Genomic DNA, 19,829 nt, shown 5'->3' on the forward strand with positions numbered 1-19,829 from the left:
CTTCTTTGGCCTTCAGCTCTATCACGTAAAAGTACTCACGTTAGGCCGTCTAAAAATGTATTCTTATTTATCCAATCCCTTAGATTCGTTTCCAAGGCACGGCCTGCCATTTCATACCCTTTGCAATAGGTGGCGCTGACGCCTGGCAGGGAGTAGGCGGATGCACATGTTGGGCTCAGGGACGATGGGCCGGTGCGGGGAGTTGGCGACGCTCTAGCCTAAAGCCGGGTATTCGGTGGCCTGGCCGGGTCTTCCCTGGGGGCTAGGATAAGGCCGGGAACCGCTGACCGCTGGGAGCGCATGCGCAACCGCTTCCCCCAAATATGGAGTCTTGTAGCCTAAGTCTTACCTGAGTCAGGTAAGAGACGGGCGGGGAAGGAGTGACCCACCACCCTCACCCTGAGTGGGTATGGCCACACTTGGGGTATGTGGATAGTGTGCATGGACCACACCAGTCCTGGGGGCCAAACTTGGAGTGAGAGTGGCCCAGGAGGGCGTGAGCATATGTGGGGCTTGCAGGACTCCGCTGGGGCTCGTGGGTAGCCACACGAGGGCCACGTGGGCGAGGTCCTCCGTGGTCATTTCCCAGAACCTCGGGGTCGGACGAGAACACAAAAGTCCCCTAGCCCTCGCCCAAGGCTTGCCTCCCCTACCACGTTTAGTCACTCCGTTAGTCGGCTTGACCGCTCCCCCGGGGAATGAGGACTCGAGTTCCTGGGAGGCTGCGCCTTCCCACGTTGGGACAGCGTGGGGGTTAAGGAGGCGCAGCCACCGGGCCCGGGCGAGTGTGGGGGCCAGGCGGGTGTGCAGTGGGCCGCGTGGACGCGGCCAGCAGCCAGCGGCCGGGTGGGTGGTGGTCTCTGCGAGTTAGCGAGTGTGGCAGGAACGGGATGGGGAGAAGCCTGCGGTCGGAGCGTGCGTGGGGGCACGAGGGCAGGCGGGGAGGGCCGCTGAGGAGGGTGAGAGGTGATGGAAGCAATGGAGGAAAAGCGGAACACCTGCTTCTGGGTTGGCTCATCCCGGCTGGAAGAAGAATCTAATGGGGAAAGTAGTTAAAAAAAAAAGGGGAAACAGAGTCGTGCTATATAGTCCTTTCTTCCCCAGGCAGCTGGGAAATTGCTTGTCTGTCTGAAAGAAAGTAGTTGTTTTCCTTAGAGGACTGTGGTGAGCATCAGATGAGAGAATAGTTATAAAAGTGAAAGAGTGGAAAGTTATAAGAATGCAAGAGAAGATTTTATTTTGCATCCTTCAACCTATTTATCTGTGTGAGTGTTTAAGATGTACTCTAGGTGTGGGATTATGGGGTGTGCCCAGCAATGCAGAGGGTGTGTAAAGTTACTGTACGGGTGCCTAGTAATACTGTAGTCTCTAGAAACTGCTGTCTGTCACTTGGGTTCGTCTGATCTGGTTAATGGATTATTCAGCTCCCTTGCATCTCTCCTCTACCCCTCATCTTTTGAACTTTTTGCACCCAAAGACTTTTCCCAAAAATGAGCCTGAAGAGGAAAGAAGTCACTAGTCACTTTTGGGATATATTGGTTAAATTTGGTTGAGAGGGAGGTTGATGTGATTCTATGGATAATTTCTTCAATTTATCTTGCCCTCAGGATGAAATAGCATGTGGTACAAAGAGCTCTGGGCTGAGGGACACCCAGGGAAGACCTGTTGTGGATTTGACCCCTTAGAGGGGTCACCTTGGCCAAGTTCCAATACCTCTGTGAGCCTTAGTTTCTATCAGATGGAGAAAAACATTAAAGGTCATTCATGTATTCATACATCCAGAGCTTGCATACCTGCCATAGGGTTACCCAGCCCCTAGTGACAGGGAACTTGTCAGGTCCCCAAAATGGCTGAGCCACCCAGTCTCTAGACACCTCCGACTGTTGGAAAATTCTTTATGTTGAATCGGCATGTTTCTCTACAATTTGCACTCGTTGGAGCCATACAGAATAAAATGTCTAATGCTGCTTCCACAAATATTTGAGGACTGCTAACACATTTCCTTCTTCTACTCACTCCACAAGGCTTCTTTTCTTCCAACCAAACATGCCCAGTTATTTTAAACAGGGAGGCAGTGTGGGGTAGTGGAAAGAACGCCAGCTTTGGAGCCAGACACATCTGCGTTCAGTTCCTAGTCCCTTCACATACTAACACTTAGTGCTCTGAGCTGCTGGGTTTTTCTGAAAAATGTGGATGGCAATACTCATTTAGCCAAGTTATTGTGAGGATTAGGGATAAATTGGGTGAAGATCCATGCTGTAGTAGGAGCTTAAAATATGAGAGCTGTTATACTTTCAGTGACATAATTTGCATTTTATTTATTTATTTATTATGAGGAAGATCGGCTCTGAGCTAACATCTGCCAATCCTCCCCTTTTTGCTGAGGAAGACTGGCCCTGGGCTAACATCCATGCTCACCTTCCTCCACTTTATATGGGACGCCACCACAGCATGGCTTGCCAAGCGGTGCGTCGGTGCGCGCCCGGGATCTGAACCAGCAAACCCTGGGCCCCCGCAGCGGAGCATGTGCACTTAACCACTTGTGCCACTGGGCCGGCCCCTGCAATGCATTTTAGTTGATGTCTGAACAAATTCCTGTTTGTCTATGTGTCTCTTAATATCTGCTCTGTCGAACAGAATAAAATACTTTCTGTGAGGTCTATCAGAATAGAGTAGGATTAGCTTATGCTGGGTACTTCTGTAATTACAGCCTACAATCTGCAATGGGTTTTTTGGAGCCATATCACATGGCCTCACTGTCAATTAAAACCCGAAGTTTCTTTAACATGTGCTGCTGTTGAACCATTTTTCTCCCATCTTGAACTTTTTTAGTTTATTTGAATCGATAGTTATGGCTCTTGAAAGTGGCAATCCCAGTTCTGTCCTGCTGTCTCCATAAATATCCTTGTATTTGTCATTTTATGGGTCTCAAACTGGGGTTAGAAAGATATGATTATTGAACCTGTGGTACCAGCCCTGCTGATCTCATACCGCTGTTATACATCAGCAAGCTAATAAATGCCGAGCTTTCTACACTACTTTTTGCACAAATCAGAGGTCTTATTATGAGGGACTGTCTTCGAATTGGAATGTGACAGGAATGTATGATAAGCTACTGGTTGAGGGAATACCGCTGCCTGTGGTGGCGGTTAAGCATGATGTCTGTGTCTAGGAACTGAAAGGGTGCGCTGAGAGCCAGCCAGAGGCAGATTTTGGATTTATGTATGGTTCCATGTTTTCTCAGGCGCTCCAAGTGTTTTATACCTTGGGCCAGATTCTCCCCCAGTAGAGGAAGCTCCTTTCTGGAAGTAAGTCAGCCACGTTTAGAAAATTCATTAACTCTTTGGCTCCTGGGGCATTATTGCACGCATTTCTGCCTTGACTTTCCAAAGCAAATTCCCGGCTTTCGCCAAGTTAATCTCTCAGAGTATCCTCTGCGTTTTTCGGACTCCTTGCCTCTGTGCTGGAGGTTGTTCCAAATAGGAACGCTTTCTCCCCACCTAACCAAGTTTTAGGTTGAAGATCCTTCTCAAACTCATGCCTCCTTCTCCAAGGAAATTTTCCCTGGTCCCTCTGTCCAGGAGGGTTTCTTTTTGAGCGACCAAATTAGAATTCCTGTTTGTCTTCAAGAGCTTCCCTTGGTCCCCTCCCCAGCCCCTCAAAGGGTCTCTCCTCCTGTCTGCCCACTTGTTCCCTGTGGGTGGACATGTTCCATGGCTTTCAGAATAAGATTCCTTTGTGTGCACTCAGTCCATTAAATACAAAATTGCCTTCATCCTGTTGCTGGTCCTTCTGGCCAGTGAGAATGAAAGTGCGGAATTGTTTGTAGGACTCACAGGTTCCATTGACAGTAGACAGGAAACAAAATATCATCCAAAGGTTGTTATCGTCGTTGGTTGAAATAGGAAAGCCTTTACTCCGTTGAAAGGACCGATTTAAATTTTGCTAAGTAATTCAGTACTTAAAAGGTGGCGGTGGTTAGCTAAAATAGGTAATCTTCCATTTGTAAAGGGACTAATTTAAATTTTGTTAAGTAACCAATTAAGGCCATAAGGGGTTTAAATCCGTCTGTGGCTTCCAATTTTCTTTAGGACAAATTCCAAACTCCTTAGGATGAAGTACTCTTTCTAGCCTAATTTTTTGCTTGTCGGCCCCCCAGCCCGAAGGACTCGCAGTTTTCCCCAAAGGTCGTGCAGTCCTGCGCCTCCGGTGCTTGCGAATGCCAACCCCTCTGGTTGGAATGCTTTTTGTCTCTCGGGTAAATGTCTATTCATCATCCAAGACGACCCTTCCCCCCTCCCCTTAATTACTTCCTCCTCTGTGCGCCCTCAAATTCTTGTACGTATTCATGCAGTATTTATTAGGGGCCTGCTTTGTGGACAGCACTGTGGCGGGCCCTGGGGATACAAAAGGTGAATAATAGTTGGGCTTGGCCTTTGAGGGCCTTACACGTTAGGAGGAGGGGGCCAGCTTGTCACAAAATGTGGCCAGGAAATTAAAGGAAACATTTAAGCAGCGTCGGTTCTTCTGTGTCTCCCCCCCCCCCCACCATGGTCAGCATCTTGCTCGGGGGCAGGGACCATATCTCGCTCATCTTTGCATCCCGGCTCTTAAGCTCTCCGTAGGTACCATAAGCATTTGTTTCACGACCCTCTTAATCGAACACCAGTAGAAGTGTACAGTAGATTGCGCCACACATTTTCATGACATGCTCATAGAAGGTGGTTTCTCCTATACCTGGTTGGTGGCCCTCAGCTCCCCGGCGCACTGTTAGTGTCCGGTGGGCTCGGTTGGACCGGCAGGGTTGGACCGGCCTTCTGCACGAATGTTCCACATCGTGCTTGGCTACAGAGCGGCAGAGGGCCCGGCGGTCGCGGGGTTTAGAGAGGCCTGCAGCGCCCCCGCTGGAGGGAGCCGGCACTGCTCGGGCTGCCTGGCTCGCTCGCAGCCCGTGCACATTCGTCAGAATTTCAATTTACAGCCAGAAAATGAACACAGACACTCAGTGATTCTCTACACTTTTCTTTTCGAAGGCGTAATAGATGCTTTTTAAAGGATTATGGATGAAGGAAAAAATTCTTCCCTCTTTCCTGTACCACTGGGGCCCTTGCATTGTGATTCAGTCTTACACAGATAAAGGGGAGCTAGTCTCATAATTGTGATGATCATTCTTTCCGGCGCGGGAAAGGCCCTTTGTTGGGAGCGGGTGCGCGGGAGGCTGCGGCGGGGCTCTGGCATGCGGACCACGTCGCGCTGCTGCAGAGCAAACGTGCTCCGCGCCGCGGTGGTGGCAGAGCGAGAGAACCTAGACTTTGCTCAAATTTTGCCCTTTTTGCTCCGTGGTGGCCATCCCATGAATCAGCCGATTGGCTTGGTGGTAGGTCCTGCCGAGCTTGTCGTTGGGTTCCCCGTAGTTAGGGACCTAGGAGGTGTTGGGTGCTCGTGGACCGCTGCTCTGGGCCGGGCACTCAAGCAGTTCAGAACCCACGCCTTGGGCGCTGCGCGGGACAGGAGCAGGCCCACAGCTGGCACCCTGATCCTCGCCGCACCTGAGGTCGAGTGGCCACTTCTGGGGTTGGGGAGCCGGTGGGTGGTCTAACGGGGTGGGTCTCAGGGGTCTGTGGCGTTAACTAGCTGGAGGAGGATTTCTGCGCAGGCCCTGGAGCTCAGGGTTGGGGGCCCTGTGAGGGAGCAGCAGGGTGCTGGCTGGGTCGACACCCCTGAAGGTGCCCCCCGGAGGAGCTGCTGTGAGGGAGGCACCCCATTCCTGCAGCAGCAGCAGGGCTAGGGGGAGGGGCAGCAGCTGCGGCGGGAGGGGCACTGCGGCGCGGTGGGCGGGCCAGGGGCGGGGCTCGGGTGGGCTCTAAAAGTCGGTGCCCACTCGCTCCGTGCCGCCGCGGCAACCAGCACGTCCCGCGCATCCCCGCGGGCGGCGTCTCCACTGCGGCAGCCGCCCTAGCGCAGTGCCGCAGCGCGAGCCCGGGTGGCCGCTCGCTGCTTGCCGCGGCCGGCGCTGCCCTCGCGGCTGTGGGCTGCGCCTCGCTGCCGGCCGGCTCTGCGCGGCTGTGGGCGCCACGGCGCGCCCTGTGCTCCGTACGGGTGTGCCGGACGGCATGGGATAAGACGCGGCCATGGTGCGCCGAGATCGCCTCCGCAGGTGGGTGTGCGCGGCAGGCGCGAGGGGGTGTGGCTGGCTGGGAGCCGTTGTCCCTGACCGGGGTGCGGGCTAGCGGATGGGGACTTGGTGTGTCCGAGCTGGCTGCCGGACTGCGACTGCCTCGGTGGAGGGAAAACCCCACCGGGGGCAGGGGGCGCGCGTTTTTGTCCTCTGAGCCTGCTCAGCCTACTTGGGAGGGAATGTCACTCCTGCACGAAAGCGGGATCTCCCTGATTTAGGAATTCTAGACCCTGGTATCACTCTGATGCGGTTTAGGATTTTTAGACCCCGGCGTCGCCCTCGCGCGATTTAGGATTTTTAGACCCTGGCGTCGCCTTGATGCAATTTAGGATTTCTAGACCCTCGTGTCGCCCTGGCGCTATTTAGGATTTCTAGGCTCCAGCGTCGTCCTGGCGTGACTTAAGATTTCTAGACCCTGGTATCGCTCTGATGCGATTTAGGATTTTTAGATTCAGGCATCGTCCTCGCGCTGTTTAGGATTTTTAGACCCTGGTTTCACCTTGGTGTGATTTAGGACTTGAGCACCCGGATATCATCCTGGCACGGTTTAGGATTTGTAGACCTCTGCAAAGCCTTGGCGCGATTTAGATTTCGAGACCCCAGTATTGCTGTGGTGCGATTTAGGATTTCAAGACCTGGGTATTGCTGTGGCGCAATTTAGAATTTCGAGACCCCGGCATCGCCCTGCCGCGATTTAGAATTTCGAGACCCTGGTATTGCTGTGGTGCAATTTAAGATTTCAAGACCCGGTATTGCTGTGGCGCAATTGAGAATTTCGAGACCTTGGCATCGCCCTGCTGAATTTAGAATTTGGAGACCGTGGTATTGTCGTGGTGCGACTTAAGATTTCAAGACGTGGTATTGCTGTGGCGCAATTTAAAATTTCTAGACCCGGGCATTGACCTGCCGCAATTTAGAATTTCGAGACCCTGGTGCCGTGGTGGCAGTTACCGCTTAGGTGTGACTAGAACTTGCATGGCCTTATCACCAAGGAGTATGTATTTTTGAGATTTCAGTAACAAGAAGCCAAGTGAGAATGGACATGTGACCAAACTGTTATAATGTTACACATGAATTGTTTGCATTGGTTTACAAAGTAGTTCGTAGTCTCATGGGGATGCTGTAAAGCGGGCAGGTTTGGTGGTATTAAATGAGTGTATTTTTCCTATGTACAAGATGAAGAAATAAAGGCTCGGAAAGGTTGATAAATTTCCAGAAGGTTTGTGGAATTTATGCTCTTGACTCATGGCTCATCAAATAATGGAGATTTTGGTCAAAAAATGTTTAATCCATTTTTCCTACTGACTGCCAGATTGCTTCCCTACTAAAAATCCTAAAATGTCGTTAGGGCATTTTTTCTGAGGTAATTAAAAGAGAAAACGGCTTCCTGAGGGATTGCCTCTTTGCGTTCTTGGAGTGAAAGAGAAGGAACCTGTGGAGGGTGGGGGTGTCCAGGAGCAGAGTGTGTGTTGTTCTCCTGCGCCCCCCCTGCCCCCCGTGGCGCTCCTTCCGCTTGCTCCTCTAGTAGCCCCTCCCTGGCTCTCTGCTGAGTCATTGCAGATATTCGGCTGCTGGAAGCTGTGAATGAATGAGATGAGGAGCATGGGGATAAGGAGTGATGAAATGCGAAGGTGAAAATGTATGAGCTGAAGTATAGGACAGATAGCTCTGAGAAATGATAATCGAAACCTAATGCTTTTTGTCATCTCATCTTTCAAGGAGATATTGGGATATAGCTGGCTAGTATCGTGGGGTGAAAATTATGATATAATGATCATGTTCTGGACACTTTTTCGAATCATTTCTAATATTACCTTGAAAGGTAGAACCACGTCACTGGGTCTGCTTTATGGACGGTTACTTTGGAGGAAAAAAAGAAAAAAAAAAAAAAAAAAAAGACTGCCCTAGTGATGCCTAAAAAATAGGCAAAGGAGCTGAGATTCCTTAATAATGGATGTGGTTATTTTACCACTGTGGAACCCCAGGCTTATTTATTTATTTTAGAGTTTAAAAAAAATTATTTTGTGAGTTGGATTTGTTTGTGATGGGTAGGAATTGTGTTCAGATTACAGGTAGTATGTTGGGAGGGTGTATACAGACACAAAGCCATTTCCACCAGGGCTTTGACAATTAATTTCCCTTATTTATAGCTCTGTTTTCTTGAGGACTCTTATTTCAGTTTTGAAAGATATTTCCATTCTGGCTATTTTAAGATAACGCCCATTCTACTGACAATTCTTTCCCTGGTGACCATCAGCAATTGTAAGTTAGAAATGAGGGAACTGTTTCTAATTCCTGTTTAGCACTCCTTGTCATTGTGGATAAACTGACCTGGACCTTTGTAGTCCTGGGCATGGGAAGGTTGGGTGTGTGCAAACCAGTGCTTTCCTTCCAAAGAAAATTAATTCCCAGATGTTAGGTATGAGCTCTGTCTTATTATTATCATTTTTTGGAGGTGGCGGGGAGGGGGAGTCCTAAGAAATTAAATAATTGAGAGCTTCCTCAAGAGTCTGCTAAGAAAAGCAGAAATATAATCTGCTTCCCTGACCTCTCAAGAGATTAGATATTCAGGGTCATGACAGAGCTGCTTATGTTGGAATATACAGTGGACCTATCTTCTTAACTTTCACAAACTTTCACAGTTTCTCAACACAAATCCAGATAGGAGGGCCAAATGGGGCTTCACTGGGGTCAGAGGTCTAATAAATATTAAAAAATCAAGAGCAGGTTCCTGCCTAAGGACATGTGATGTTACTACATATATGTATATTTTAAACAGTTTGAAAACATTTTAGTTAACTAAAATTAGTTAAAAAATAAAACAGTTTACTTACTAGGTGGTAGAGCTTTTAGAGTAAATATGAAGGATTTTGTTATTTTTTTCTTGGGAAGCCTTAATAAAAGCCCATGAAAACATGCACAATACTGAAGTAACCTTCCTTTTACTTTACATAAATCCTCTTCAGCAGGTCTTGGGAAGAGCACAAGGGGGAGGGGCTGAGGGGTTAAAGTGGGGAGAAGGAGACGGGGAAGATTACATATTAAAATAATATATTTTTTCCTTAAAATTAGAATGGTGAGCCAATATGGTGATTGCCACAGCAGGCAGAGATGTGCTTACATTCTCCTTGGTAAACTTTCTGCCATGTTCACATGGAGGGCAAGGTAGTCACTGCATGGTACAGAAATTTCCCATCCGATCTTACCAGTTTGTGGCTTATAGAAGCGTGTACAGTATCACCTGACTGCTTACCTGGGTCTCTGATTTTCCGACAGGATGAGGGAGTGGTGGGTCCAGGTGGGGCTACTGGCTGTGCCCCTGCTTGCGGCCTACCTGCACATCCCGCCCCCCCAGCTTTCTCCTGCTCTTCACTCATGGAAGTCATCAGGCAAATTTTTCACCTACAAGGGACTGCGCATCTTCTACCAAGGTAAGAACAGGACTGTTGGAACACCCTGCCTCTACAGGTCCTGTAGGTACCACTGAGGTACTTATTTTGTGTCCATTGGTCTCTATTGCCCCTCAGTGATCCAGTAAAAACTCCTTTTTCTGTATAGTGTGCTTGAAGGAATAGACTAATTCTCCCTGTTAACTTGATAGCAGGGAAACTCAAAGAAAACTGCTTGGGGGTGGGAGGGGAGGGTGGCTAGAATTGGGATTCTAATCTCTGTAGAACTGACTTCTTAGTATAATTTTTCTTTGTAGCCTGACTTGTACTGATACCGGTTTTCTCTTTTGAGCACCCCCAGTGTCAGGTAATATAAACAGTATTCATAGATAATAGTTACCATTGGTTCTGTTCTCCCCCCTCAAATTCCTGATCTCTTTTTATTGTTTTCTATAAAGATTATTTGTGATATGCATAACTAAATGTGATTTGTCTTATACTTTTGTATACATTAATTTGCTCATGATATTGTTATGACTGCTACTTATCAAGTAATTACCATATGCTAGGCATTGAATTATGTTTTCAGCCTTCGTTATTTCGTTTAATCTTTACAACAGTACTTGGAGAGAGGTGCCATTCATCTCATTTTATAGGTAAAGAAACTGAGAAACGCGATTGGAAAAGCTTTCTTTTGAGCGGAGGTCAAGAGCAATAACGAAAAATGTTTGTCATAAACCGTTTTTCATTATTGCTCCTGACCGCCTCTCATCTGCTATATTCAACTAAGTAAGTATATAATTTCTTTACATTGGTCATTTAGGTTGTTTCCAGTTTTTTAATGTTTTAAATAGTTAATGTTGAAGGGAAATCTGCATGTATGTGTTTATTTTTTCCTTATACTTGCAAAGTATACTAGTGTAAATGGAATGATTTTATTTGCATAGATTCTCAAGAATAAGACTCCTAGGCTAAAGTATATAAAATTTTTAATTGCTTGTAACTAATTTATTTTTGCAAACCTTACCAAATTCTCATGCCACTGGCAGTATATGAATGTGTCAGTTTTAATCTAATACTATTAATTAGCAAGGCGTTTTACTGTTTAAATGTTTGGCTGATTTAAAAGATGTTTATGCATTAAAAAATGTTCATCTCTATATCGACTAACTCTTTTTTATAGCTGTTAGAATTTTGCAGTAGTTTGAGGATTATGCTTTTGGTATTGGATTGAGTCTCCTCTGCGGGAAATAAAGGGGCTGGACAGGCAGCATACACTAAGGCGCTCACCAGGCTGAGGAAGGGTTGCTATATTTTAGGGAATTTTGTGAGGCCATTAATGATAAGATACGAAGAATTTGTGGTTTATATGTTGTGACTGTATACTTTTAACTATGAAAGTTTACTTTTTTACTGTGAAAAACAATTTGCATATTAATAAAGGGAGAAATGGGGAAATACTTTTTAAAAAAATCTAGGTGAAAGTAAGCAGACTGTCTTCAAGTATTTTCATCTAAAGTGTGCCATTTACAGTTTTTTAATATACAGATTAAAAGAAAATAAAGAATCAAATGTGTGTTTTTACCTAAAGCAATCATCTTGTATTTTAAAAGGAAATCTATTATTTTAATTTCATTACTTTGGGCAGGGTTTCTTGTCCTTTATACATGATTACTTAGATTTTAATATCTTCAAGGTTATTTTAGGAGCCGGCCTAACTTCCCTCTCTCCTTCTTCCTAGACTCTGTGGGTGTGGTTGGAAGTCCAGAGATAGTCGTGCTTTTACATGGCTTTCCAACATCCAGCTATGATTGGTACAAGGTAAGGAAATCAGACTTCTAAGTCCTACTATGTCTTTAAATGTCCAAAATCAAGGATTTTGCTGGCTCTTGCATATTTGAATTGCTTAATAAAATAGAATTACATGTAGAACTGTTTCTCATTTACTGTAAGGGAGTAAAAAACTCTTTGGCAGTCTGGGAAGAATCACTGCCAAGTTAAAAATGCTAGAATTCCTCCCTCAATAGAGATTAATTACTAGGAATAAAGCACTCTCCAAGAGGCTGATCTGTGGGCCTGTGGTGGTTTCATGAGGTATTCCCTTTATTGAAGTCTGCCTGCTACGCTGAGGTGGGGATGAAACTCCCATGCTGCTGTAGGTTGCAGGAGAGGACGGGCAGGATTGAAAGTCCAAATCATCTTTCTTTCTTATAGATTTGGGAAGGTCTGACCCTGAGGTTTCATCGAGTGATAGCCCTCGATTTCTTAGGCTTTGGCTTCAGTGACAAACCGGTAAGAAGTATCCAGACGGGACCAGAGTAGAGGGTGGAGGTAGGTGAGGACAGAGGGGTCAGGCTGGCAGACAGATCTCCACTCATGACTTTATCCTGTCTGTCTGGGCTTTCCTTTCTTTAGAGACCACATCACTACTCCATATTTGAGCAGGCCAGCATCGTGGAGGCTCTTCTGCGGCATCTGGGGCTCCAGAACCGCAGGATCAACCTTTTGTCTCATGATTATGGAGATACCGTTGCTCAAGAGCTGCTCTATAGGTCAGTGAACTCATAGACTTCTGTACTAGTCACAAGGTTCACTTGTTTAAGATGTTGGGAAAAGTAAATTGTTCCTGGATTCTTTCTAGCCCTTTTCCCTCTTGGGAGTTTTGTCTTCGGCCACTGCATTGGTGTAAGTCCACTCAGATGTGTGTTTCCCTCCCCTCTTTCTAGGTTCAAGCAGAATCGTTCTGGTCGGCTTACCATCAAGAGTCTCTGTCTGTCAAATGGAGGTAATTGCCTTGGTGGTCAGTGAAAATTGAGGTGTAGCCTAGAAAGGCCATGGTTAGACATCACTGTGACATCTAAATGGTAATCTGATGGTACTGCAAACAGACACAATTTAACTAGATCTTGACGTTTTTTGTGCCATGAACTGGTTTGGTGGTCTGATGAGATTTATTGACCTTTTCTCAGAATAATGTTTTTAAATATAGGAAATAATAGGATTACAAAGGAAACTAATTTTATTGACATACAGTTAATAAAAAGCTGTGTTATAGTAATATGTGCTTCTTTTTAATGCATTACCTAGCAAGATCTATGTATCTAGAGCGAAATATTTGAGATGCAGATGCAGTTATGCAGATATTTGAGATGAAGCCAGAGGTACTTCTAATACTACTGTGGTTTGTTTCAGAAACTCTTAATTGATGGCAGTGCCAAGTTTCAGTTAGAAATTAGTGAACTCCTGATTAGACCTTTGGAGATGTTTCTTTTTCTTTGCGTGTCATTGAGCCTGGCTTGTAAATCCATGGATATCCAAATGTCCCCTGAATACCTTAAGGGCAGATAGGGAGAGGGGTCTGTTTGTCCCTTTATTAGCAGTGCTCATGGCTTTCTCCCATTGACTCTGGAGGAAAATGGAAAAGGAAAAACTCTAGGTTTTTTTTTTAAAGACCTACACTTCCTGAAACATCTCTGGTTTCTTTTGCTTCCCAAATCATTAATAACACTATGTGTTGTGAGGAATGGGAGGAAACGCTAAGGGCAGTCAGCCTAGTCATCAGCAGTATGGACGACCATGTATGTTATTTTCCCCATTTCTCTATCTTTACAATGGGGAAAGTAATCCTAGTTGGATATAATTAGACCTGTTAAACACAGAATTCCCTGGAGAATTAATTAGATGACACTTCTAAGTTTTTATTTGCCATTCTGTTTTTGGCAGTCAAGGCCCCACAGGTGATAGTGAATAGGGTCCACGGTCTCCAATAATGGGCCTATGTTTGGCCTAAAGTTGTTGGTAAATGACTTAAGTCTCTTCTCCTACAGGTATATTTCCTGAGACTCACCGTCCTCTCCTTCTCCAAAAGGTTGGCTACTCCACTGAATAGATTTGTAGTTTTTAAGATTTTTACTAAATAATGCTGGGACCTTGATAAGAGCCATACCTGGTGTAATGGGCTGTAGTTAAAATCTTCACGAATTTATATTAATGAAGTTCGTTTTTACCTTATGCAAATAAAGCAGTGCAAGTGGTCCCTACATAAAGCCTAAAACTATTTCTGAGAATAAGAGATCAACAAATATTTGGAGAAATACAGCTATCTAAAAATTAGTGTCATCAGCTTGATGTTTGAACACATTGGGTTCTTAGTCTATAAAGTTGAAGATACCAATTAAAAGTCTTAGGGATCTAGTGAAATGTAGAAATCTTAAAGGGAATTAGAAATAAGTTTGTCTTCCATGAGAGAAGAATGTAGGTAGGCAAAACAAAAAACTAAAAGCTAATGACCAAACCTTTCAGTAGAAGGAGATTTCGCTCAAGTCCTTTTTTAGTTCCTGCTGTTAAACCTTTTGTCCTGGTTAGTTGTCGTCTTCTTCTGGATTCTTGATTTTTTACTTTTACTTATTTACCTCCAGCTTCTCAAAGATGGAGGTATGCTGTCCCCCATCCTCACACGATTGATGAACTTCTTTGTATTCTCGCGAGGGTAAGTCATTGTCAAAGACTGATTCACTACAGCCTGGGAACAATATAGTGGAAAGTTGCTGCCATTAAAATTCTGGGCCAAATCCTAGGGTTTGATATTTTAAAGCAAAGGTGTTGGCCACTTGCCAGGGAAGTAGTAGAAGGAATTCATAAATCAGTTAAGGGTCAGACTACATGACCTCTGAGGTTCCAGTCATATTTGACATTCTGAGTTCTTCTTACACTTGTCTTTTCTGCTGTTTTGGGCTTTTTTCAGTCTCACCCCAGTCTTTGGGCCATACACCCGACCCTCTGAGAGTGAACTGTGGGACATGTGGGCAGGGATACGCAACAATGACGGGAACTTAGTTATTGACAGGTAAGAAATAACCCTTTGCTTTGGTTTCTGGAGAGGCTTTTTTTGGAAAGTGGGGAAAGATGTAGGATTGCTTGTTCTCATTCCCTCTCACAAAAAGGTGGGTTATGACCTACGAGGCCAACCAAAAAATGTCATGCTCTGTACTTTCTAAGAAGAAAGAAGTCGAGAAGAGAGTGAGCCCTGAGCCTAAGCCATGTGGCACAAAAAGTTTGGATAAACAGCTGCCAATTCTAATGCTAATTCAGTTTGTAACTGACTGACTGACTTTGGCAAATCCTTTGGACTTTTTGTTAATAATAAATACTTCAAAATGTCTAATCATAGTTGTGAAAGGCACTTAGTGTCTCTCTTAAAGTACTAGTCTCTTCCTTTTTCATATCTTTTCTGTAGCAACAGGGACTGAGGGGAGATTTCTCTGTCTTGAAGGAAGAATTCCCATACCTTGGTTCAAATGAGACTGTAGCTGCTTTCACAGAGGGACCTAGAGATGCCGATATCCATAACTGTGTCAGATAAGGCCCTGTCCTTTTGCCAACTGGGTCAGTGTAGCTTCCAGTGTTTTAACTGATGGCTTTGCTGGAAATTGTGAGGTAGGGGGAGCCATTCCTCCCTCCCACTCCAACCTCCATGGGATCCCTGAAGATTCATTTTAATATAAAAAATTGAAAAAATAATCCTCCTTTAAAATTCTCTTATACTTTCCAAAAAGTAAATACCATTTCTAAGAGGTAATATTTGAGGTTCATAACTCCTGGAGTTGCCAGGCAGAATAATCAGAATACATGAGTTTGTAATGTGGCTATGATCTTAACACTGTAGGAAGAGAAATTCTCCTCAGTTTTATCTGTGGTCAAATGAAATGCAGGGACTGAAGCTTTGTGCTCATGAACTTCTACACTTAGAATTTTAGAAGTAGATGTCAATGTAGAGATCATGTAGTTCAATCATCTTATTTTTTAAAGACAAAGAAATGGAGGTTGAAAGATGTGTGTTACACCTTTTAGTCACAGAGCTACTTAGAGGTGGAGCCACAATCGGAACTTAGACCCAGGCTTTAGTCACACAGAACCCAACCTAACTTCCTAGGTCTCATTCCCTGATCAATAAACACCAAGAAATATTGATTCTTACATCGATAGTAGGCATTGTCACTGCCATGGCGACATGGTGGTTAACTCTAGAGGATAACAGAAATGGGTAAATTAAGTAGGCCATTCCCAGGAGTGCCAAATTGCTTCTGGATTGAGAAAACATATCTTTTGTGTTCCTTGTGGCTCATTTCAGGCCTCTGCATCCCTATAACAATCCAAGTTTCTGTTCTACTCCTGCTGACTTACCTCTCCTATAGTCTCTTACAGTACATCAATCAGCGGAAGAAGTTCAGAAGACGCTGGGTGGGAGCTCTTGCCTCTGTAACTATTCCCAGTGAGTATTTCTATATTACATCTTGATAGGAAAACTGAGGCACAGTGGGGTTAAAATAATTGCCAGATTTAGCAAATAAAAATACGAGACACCCAGCTAAATTTGAATTTCAGATAAACAACAAATACTCGTAGGATAAGTATGTGCTATGCAATATTTGGGACATACTTATACTAAAAAAAAAAATCACTATATCTGAAATTCAAATTTAACTGGTCACACTTTATGTAATCTGGCAGCCCTACTCCCAGCATCTGGAACACCAGTGACGTGTGTTATGGAATGAAGTAGATAAAACATTGAGATACTCTTGCAAAGGTAGTTGGTGTCGCTGTTGGGAATGGAGTTAGACTGGTTTCTGTGCTGTGCGTCATCAGTGGCTGTCACATTAAATACTGAATTGCTGGGGCAGAAGGCTGTTTAGATTACTAATCAAGAGGCTATAGATAGTTTCTGCTCATTTGTCTCTTCATTCTTACAGGTTTAAAAAGAAAAAAAGTCGGTGCAGTGTCTCACACATGGTAGTTAGTGCTCAAGAAATTATTGGTTGATTTCAAATGTCAAGGGTCAATTATAACTGAAGAGAGAGACTTATAGAATGATAGTGTTGGGGCTGGCCCGGTGGTGCAAGCAGTTAAGTGTGCGCATTCTGCTGCGGCAGCCTGGGGTTCGCCGGTTTGGATCCCGGGCGCGCACCAATGCACTGCTTGTCAAGCCATGCTGTGGCAGCGTCCCATATAAAGTGGAGGAAGATGGGCATGGATGTTAGCTCAGGGCCAGTCTTTCTCAGCAAAAAAAAAAAAAAAAAAAGAATGATAATATCCTGGATTTATAGAAAGAGAATGTTGAAAGTGGGGCTCTTCCTTTTGGTCCAGGGCACAGAAGAAGGGGCTGAATGGCAGTATATAGGAGAATATGTCCCAAATGGACTAAGTTTTAGACTTATTCCCAGAAGTTTCTTAGAACTTACTTATTGATAGAAGCTAGGTTTCTATCACAAAGAAAAATTCATTTAAAGAAAATATTTTTTTGGAGGGATAACTTTAGGGTGGGGGTAGGAGAAGAGATGTGAGGGCTGTTAGTAATTCATTTCTCTTCTCTTTCTTAGTTCATTTTATCTATGGGCCTTTGGATCCCGTGAATCCCTATCCGGAGTTTTTGGAGCTGTACAGGTGAGTCCTCAGGGGCCTCTGTTTTGTCAGTTCCTCATCCTGACAGTGGTGAACAGGATTGTCTGCTCAGGCTTGTTGTTCTAGCCACTGTTTCTGACCTCATTGGCTGTTCATCCAGGAAACATACAACAAAAGGATGAGTTGGGGGATCTTATTCTCACATAAATGTAAAGATCAAGAAATTCAGTTATACATTCTCTTGATTTATTCAGCCTGTTTTCATGTCACGGCTACTGCATATTCCTAGGTGTACAGGTAAGAAAAAGCTGTCATGTGAACCAGGGAATGGAAGTGGGTAAAGTTTATAAGAAATGTTTGCTTTAGTGTGATTCTAAAGCCAACTTATTGACCTCAGCTGAGCAGACTGCAAGGCGAGATTGAGCTCACTGTGGAAAAGTGCCTTCTCATTGGTTATTTTCACTAAGTACTTACTCAGAAGGTGTCGGAATATGAAATCTTGACTTTGTCACATAAGAATGTTCCATACCTTCATATGGCCTAGTAGAAACACCTAGTAGTAGATAGCTTGCATTTAATTTTAAACAAAATACCCTCTCGCATCTCCTTCCAGGGTTAAGGAAGGTCTTTTGTTATCTTTACTTGGACAGTGAGTTGCTGAGTGGCCACTTGTTTGATGCCTCATGCTTCTCTAAGGAGCTGGAAGTTATCCTGCTTTGACATGTGTTGCGAAAGTGTTATATCTTCTAGTTGTCTGTTGGATTATGAACATTTAAAAACTAGTCTGTATACATCATAAATGGAACTGGCAAGTTTATCTGCCTAAGATAATTCCAAAGTAGAAGGTAAATAAGCTCTTTGTTGGTTCCTTCCTGTGTTATGTCCACAGGGGCATTTACTGGGGCTGCCCACTGGCTTACATCCCTCTCCCTCCCTCCTGCCTCAAGTTCACCTACATGCTGTTCTCTTCCACTAGGAAAACGCTGCCGCGGTCCACAGTGTCGATTCTGGATGACCACATTAGCCACTATCCACAGCTAGAGGATCCCATGGGCTTCTTGAATGCATATATGGGCTTCATCAACTCCTTCTGAGCTGGAAAGAGTAGCTTCCCTGTATTACCTCCCCTACTCCCTTATCTGTTGTGTATTCCACTTAGGAAGCAATGCCCAAAAGAGGTCCTGGCCACCAAACACTATTCTCACAGAAGTCCACCTGACTCACACTGGTGAACAGTATATAGTAAAAAGCCAGCAGAGGCTCTAAGGGTGACCTGATAGTCCACCTTCTGTTCCTCTGACATCTGACCAAGTGTATGGACTTGCCTTTGTCTTTGTGTTATTAGGAAATTCTGATGAGCACGGTTACTCACTGATGCAGAAAGACAAACAGACAGACATTCTTTTGCATAAAAGTCTTAACATTTCTATGGACTTTTCTGAAATATTTAGAAATGCTAATTTCTAGCCCAACCCCAATTGGAATCATATAACAAAGAATGAGGATATGGTGCCTCCTTACTTCTCCTTTGGATGGCTTTAAGGGCACATGCTTTTTTACGTTCTCTAAGCAATAGACGTTTTGTTAAAATAGGTTTTGGTTTAAATAATGCAGTATTCTAAATATACTTTGACTATGATTTAGCTACATGAATTATATATATTTTATAAGCAGACTAAACCAGCACATACTTATTCTGGCAGAGTAGTGAACCTTCTTAAACATCAATTCTTTAATTTCTGAATAAATTGGACTAAATCCAGACTATTTACAGAATTTCCTAAAATCACAGGACATTAAGGACCAACAGCAATCTGTGCCAGATTTTCACTGTTATTAGCTGGAAAGACTAATTCAAACAGCAAATAACAGTCCGGCTCTTCATACCTCAGTGCTTAGAAGCATGTCCCTCCTGAGCTAAAGTGGAGGGGAGGGGATCGTTGTACAGTCCAAGTGACCATGCCGAATGTACACTGATTCCTTTTATGATGATTGCTTAACTTCTCGTTGGTTGTCCCAGAGAGGCTTCCTCATATAGCTCAGCAATTCCTGTGCTTTACAGACAGGAAAGTTCCAGAAACTTTAAAGAACAAATTCTGAAAGGCCTATGAGCAAATGGTGCTGAATACTTTTTTTTTAAACCACAGTTTCATTGTTTTAGTCAAAACAGGATTAAGTGATTATTTTCAATTCTTTTTTTTTATTAGCAACTTCAAGTATAACTGAAACTGGAATAAGTGTTTATTTTCTATTAATAAAAATGAATTTTGACAAAAGTGGACTCTGGCTTCCCCTCCCCCACCACCCCTCTGGGATAAGAGCTTTCCAGCATTGCCAGGAGCTTTCAGACACATTAAATTAAAGAATATAATGACGTTAAGCAGCTGGGGTATAGGATAGTATTTGATTTTCAAGATCACCCAAAGCTGTACTATCAGACCAAAGTTGACCAAGTGTAATAAAAAAAACGGAAAAAAAAAAGACATGCACAAAGACAGACATTTGCTTGATCTGCTGGCTCAGGGCCAAACAGTGAATTTGCTTCTCCAAAATCATTAACGTTTATGATTCTGGGCAATTCATGCCACTAGCCTAAAAGCCCACTGACAGTGAAGTATACATCAATTTCATCTTGCCAGTAAAAATTTATCCAACAGAAGCCAAGATAACATCTACAGGTGTTGCCTCTTTGCTTCTGACAGTCACCTGCATGGTTACTCCATCTGCTAAGGCCAGCCTGGACCTCACCAATAAATCATAGCCACCTCTGTATACACCTGAGAGAAAAAAGGGAGGAGAACCATATTAAGAACTCAAAAAAAGCTCTGAATAATGAAATTTATCATGCTCTGCCTGCATTT

General features: G+C 44.2%; 2 protein-coding genes across 3 annotated transcripts in view; one reads left to right on the forward strand and one right to left on the reverse strand.

Moving 5' to 3' along the window:
* The first annotated feature begins 230 nt into the window (after positions 1–230).
* On the forward strand, positions 231–19,244 carry MEST (mesoderm specific transcript). Of its 2 annotated transcripts, none has more exons than XM_014784780.2 (12): positions 231–358; positions 9,455–9,609; positions 11,309–11,388; positions 11,782–11,859; positions 11,983–12,119; positions 12,294–12,352; positions 13,395–13,435; positions 13,986–14,056; positions 14,312–14,413; positions 15,762–15,838; positions 16,947–17,010; positions 17,945–19,244. In XM_014784780.2, exons 2-12 carry the CDS (start codon positions 9,456–9,458, stop codon positions 18,060–18,062), a joined length of 981 nt encoding a protein of 326 aa, XP_014640266.1. In that variant the 5' UTR covers positions 231–358; position 9,455; the 3' UTR covers positions 18,063–19,244. The 2 variants fall into 2 exon arrangements, with proteins under 2 accessions (XP_014640266.1, XP_004418730.1); XM_004418673.3 differs by lacking the exon at positions 231–358 and adding an exon at positions 5,910–6,157.
* The window catches only part of COPG2 (coat protein complex I subunit gamma 2), a 134,132-nt gene continuing 132,981 nt past the window's right edge, over positions 18,679–19,829 (reverse strand). Inside the window, exon 24 of the mRNA XM_087430765.1 lies at positions 18,679–19,745. Within this exon, the coding sequence (XP_087286891.1) occupies positions 19,615–19,745 (131 nt within the window). The 3' untranslated portion in view covers positions 18,679–19,614. The remainder of the gene's footprint in view (positions 19,746–19,829) is intronic.

This window comes from Ceratotherium simum, chromosome 1, assembly GCF_057802395.1.
Source record: "Ceratotherium simum simum isolate JZ-2026a chromosome 1, ASM5780239v1, whole genome shotgun sequence".
NCBI classification, from domain to species: Eukaryota; Metazoa; Chordata; class Mammalia; order Perissodactyla; family Rhinocerotidae; genus Ceratotherium; species Ceratotherium simum.

Coding starts and splice junctions, on each gene's coding strand:
- MEST (XM_004418673.3), top strand. CDS start 6,132: ATGGTGCGCCGAGATCGCCTCCGCAG. Junction 9,610..11,308: donor ACTGCGCATCTTCTACCAAG/GTAAGAACAGGA, acceptor CCTTCTTCCTAG/ACTCTGTGGGTGTGGTTGGA. Junction 13,436..13,985: donor GTCCTCTCCTTCTCCAAAAG/GTTGGCTACTCC, acceptor ATTTACCTCCAG/CTTCTCAAAGATGGAGGTAT.